At 36.6% G+C, this 3,923-nt stretch overlaps 1 protein-coding gene across 3 annotated transcripts in view; it reads left to right on the plus strand.

The window, feature by feature from the left end:
* Positions 1-3,485, plus strand: part of ABHD18 (abhydrolase domain containing 18) — a 48,978-nt gene extending 45,493 nt beyond the window's left edge. For all 3 annotated transcript variants that reach the window (XM_019522084.1, XM_019522085.1, XM_019522086.1), the window contains one exon: positions 1,871-3,485. In XM_019522084.1, coding sequence (XP_019377629.1) covers positions 1,871-1,922 — 52 coding nt within the window. In that variant the 3' untranslated portion in view covers positions 1,923-3,485. The remainder of the gene's footprint in view (positions 1-1,870) is intronic.
* The last annotated feature ends 438 nt before the right edge of the window (positions 3,486-3,923 follow it).

A 3,923-nucleotide genomic window follows, 5' to 3' on the forward strand; every position in this document is an offset into this window, starting at 1 on the left:
AAAAAAAAAAAAAAAAAACAACCTGCAATTATTCTAAGAAGGTTGATATCCCTGGTTTTTATATAGTGGAAATCCTCAGTAGGTTTTAAGATGCTATTATCTCTACCTTAAAGTAAATTGAGGCACAGAAATGATTTGGCATGCCTAAATTCTTCCAGAAAGCCACTGGCAGAGGCAAGAATGAAATCCATGTCTTCTCTGGTAGTTCTGATTCATTACACAGCAGAATATACTTTCTAGATAGTAATAACTTGTGTTCAGTAGACAGTCTGAGTTTTTTGCAAGACTCATTTCTGTGGGAATGAATAAGCAGGTAAAGTCCAAATTTATATTTAGTTTGCCTGCCAGTTGTGCAGTATGCTGTAACCCCTGATTTAACATTGCAATGTCAACTTTCTAAAAAATTGTTTCTATTATGAATGTAATTCTTAAATTGTTTAAAAAGTTAGAATGTTACATGATTGACTTACACTTACTTAATACCTGACTATGCAGATCTCCAAGAGTGCCACTTGTGAATGATCTTACAACTGTGAACAGATCTGTCCATGTAATTTTGAGATCACTCACTTGCATCACACAAACAACTGAATGATAAGCTAATGAAGGCTCTGTCACTACTGACTTGGATTGGAGCCAGTATCTTGGAAATATTCAGAATTTCCATGAAAGAGCCATTGTGTGACTACTGAATCCTTCCTTGAGACGTTCAGAATAACTGAGACTGATCCTGTGCCTTGTTTCAGTTGTTTTTGCATTGGTGCAAAGCAGATGTAAGCCTACCACGTGCTGCTTTCCTATATAGGAACTCCTATACAGGAGACTTCTTGAATGGCATAGAAGTTACTGTGCACTTTATACGTTAACTAAATAAGAAATATGAGCATAAGCTTTCATGAACTTGAATTCCGTTTCATTCAGCTGAGTGTAGTGCCATTCATTAGCAAAGAGAGGTAATAAGCCATGTTAGTTTGAAGTCAGGCAGAAGGCAGGGTAGATACGCTCTTTATAGACTAAATAAACAAGATTACATAGAGATCATAAGTTCTGAGTTCACAAATTCTTCTGCTTATATGTATAAAATATATACAGTATAACCTCATGAATCTGGCATGCTTGGGACCAAGCACCTGCCAGAAACGTGAAAATTACAGATTTTTGAAATGGGGGGTGGGGGGGAAATAGCGATGGCTACTCCTGGAGGGTGGTGCTTGGATCCAGCTGCTACCATTGTGGGGATGAGCACCAGCTGCAGACATACTCCCTTTGCCATTGCGGGGAAAAGCAACGTTTTTGCCTGGGTCCTAGCACTTACAGTCTGCCTTCCCACCCCCTGCCTCTGACCCAAACTGGGTTAGTCTGGCCCACACCCTGAAAAGGTTGCCAGCTGCTGGGTTTAGTCTGTAAAGTGCATATTTACTCTGACTTCAGACTAACACAGCTAATCTGTCTCTCTGCTCTGAAATGTTACTATACCATGCTTCCTTACTACAGGTGTGAGGCTGAGTTTCCTATGCTAGTTTCATTCCCAGGCTTCTGTAGGTAATTGGCAACTGGAGCAAGTTAGAGAAGGTGGTACTGGATTGGTGTTGTCAGTGGCTCAGGGAAGTTGTTAAGGTGTTGACCCTTCTTTTCGCATCCTGTCTGAGATTTGCTGATGGCAGGTATTTAGCAGAATTTGCAGATTTGTTAAGACTTGGACAGGGCCGTGACATGAGCGCTTATGTTATGGCAGTTGGAAGCCTCATCTGCCCCAAGAACTCCTCAGGCCAGACTTTTATAAAGTAAAGAATTACAGTTAGCAGCTTATCTCTTCTTTCTCAGGTTATACTAAGTAGCCTATGATTATTTTCTCCATTCTCTATTTTAGGCAAGCCATATATGATGCATTTGAACGCTTTCTTCAGAAATATGCCTTGTAGTAATCTTCATGAATATACTCAATCTGGTATTGTGTGAGTTTTCCCAATCTAGAACTTCAAGTTGGATTCCTTTGTAAAGCAAGCAGATTCCATCAACATTAAATGAATCCTCCGATTCATCTGGCACTGATTTTGAATGTTTTCTACCAGGTACCAATGGTAAAACATCAAAAATAGTAATTTCAGTTCAACCAAATGCCAGTCTAAGATGTATTTGCTTTAATTTTAATGGTGAAAGTTTTGGCAACATTTTGTTAATGAATGAAAGATCCTTCCACGTTTAATCTGTTTTTATCACATTATGTATGAAATGACTTGATTTTTTCTTTGAATAGCTTGCATATCAGTTGAAAAGAGACCAGTGTAATGTAAATGACATTTTAAAAGTTTTCTTTTAGGACTGTAACACTTTTTTCTATGTTTAGTCTTCGCTGTATTCCTGTTAACCAGATTTTGCTGCCTGCCCTGTCTGTCTTTGTTTCCTGTGCTGTTGTTTAAGGAAGTGGTTTTACTAGTACTCCCCTTACAGACTGCTCATGTTTTGGTTAGCATTGGGACTTCAAAGTGCAGAATTACATATAGGGAGGGAGTCTTGGAAAAAGTGGCAGCTAAAGGCAAGGAAAGGTTAATAGATCCATCTTTATATGACGCATTGGAAATCTCTCGGTCTTTTTTTAAAAAGGTGCACAGCGTGTTCCAGGTATTCACTGGTTGGTATACAGAACTGAAAAAGTAACTGACAGCAGAGCACATGATGAATTATTACTTAAATATTTACCTTTGGGCAATGTGTTGATTCCAGTAGCATTTTATAACTGTGATTAAAACTGAACATGTTTTCTTGGCAGTAATTTAAATGTATATGATAGCACAACAACTCTTAAGTGCCATATTGTATTGATTTTTAAGATGCTTGAACAGAATTCTTTTTTAAAGTTCAGTCAGTACTTAGATGTTCAAAAGTGTTTGGGTGTTTTTGGGGGGGTGGGGTTGTTTGCACATCCAAATTCAGGTGCAGGTTACCCAGAGGTCTAAGAATTGTATGAAAAGTAAAAGATGAGATCAGCCTTTATTTGTAACTTTTAAACAACAACAAGTCTTTAATTGTATGGAAGAGAAATATTTAGGATTCTGAACACATTGTAATAAAATTTCAATCCTTGTATGCCATGAAGTTTCACTTGTTAACATATCTATTCCTTGAAAGCACTCATCCATAAAATTTGTTTTTAAAAGTAAGACTATGAAAGAGTTTAAGCATGTTTTTTGTATCTTCTTGATTTATAGCAATTGAATAGCATTTAGAAACCATGTTTGTCAGTTCAGGTTAAGACAAACTGCAAGTATGAATATGTGCCTTTTAACTTTCAAGTAGAGCATTTTAACTTATAGGTTGAAATTGCTGCTTTATATATGCAGAATATGGATCATACTGCTTGTATAAACATGCTCTCGAAACATTTTAATCTGGAAAATGAGAAGTGTAGGGACCAGACTACAGTCCATCCATAAATTAGATAAGTCCAGAAAAAACTGGAACAGAAGAATTTGTAAATTTTTTTTAAAGGTACAAATGTTGTAGAAGTCACTGAATACTTTTTCTTTCAAGTTAAGTTGTTTGTTTCAAATAGAATTCCATTCTCTTGATATGCATTTTTATTAAATACTGTAATGTTGTAAGCAAGTGAGAAGGTTGGTCCAAAGGATAACGCATTTAATTACACTTTAAAATGCTGAATGTTATGTTAGTTAGAGCATACAAAGTTTTGTAAATTAAATGCATATCCGATTTAACTTTAAAGTGTGATTACTGGACTAAAATTTAAGGTAAACTATCTGACATACTACTTTCTTATTCCTTTGTCTACTAAAGTTAAAAAAAAAAAAAAAAACACACACACAAAAAAAAACCTTACCAACAAACAGAGAAAAGGGTGGGAACCCTGCAGCCTTGAAGCATGGAGGGATGCGGGGGAGAGGGAGCAAATCAGAGGCTGAGCC

The sequence above is a fragment of the Gavialis gangeticus genome, unplaced genomic scaffold (genome assembly GCF_001723915.1).
Source record: "Gavialis gangeticus isolate Ggan-Ray unplaced genomic scaffold, GavGan_comp1, whole genome shotgun sequence".
In the NCBI taxonomy this organism is placed as follows: domain Eukaryota; kingdom Metazoa; phylum Chordata; order Crocodylia; family Gavialidae; genus Gavialis; species Gavialis gangeticus.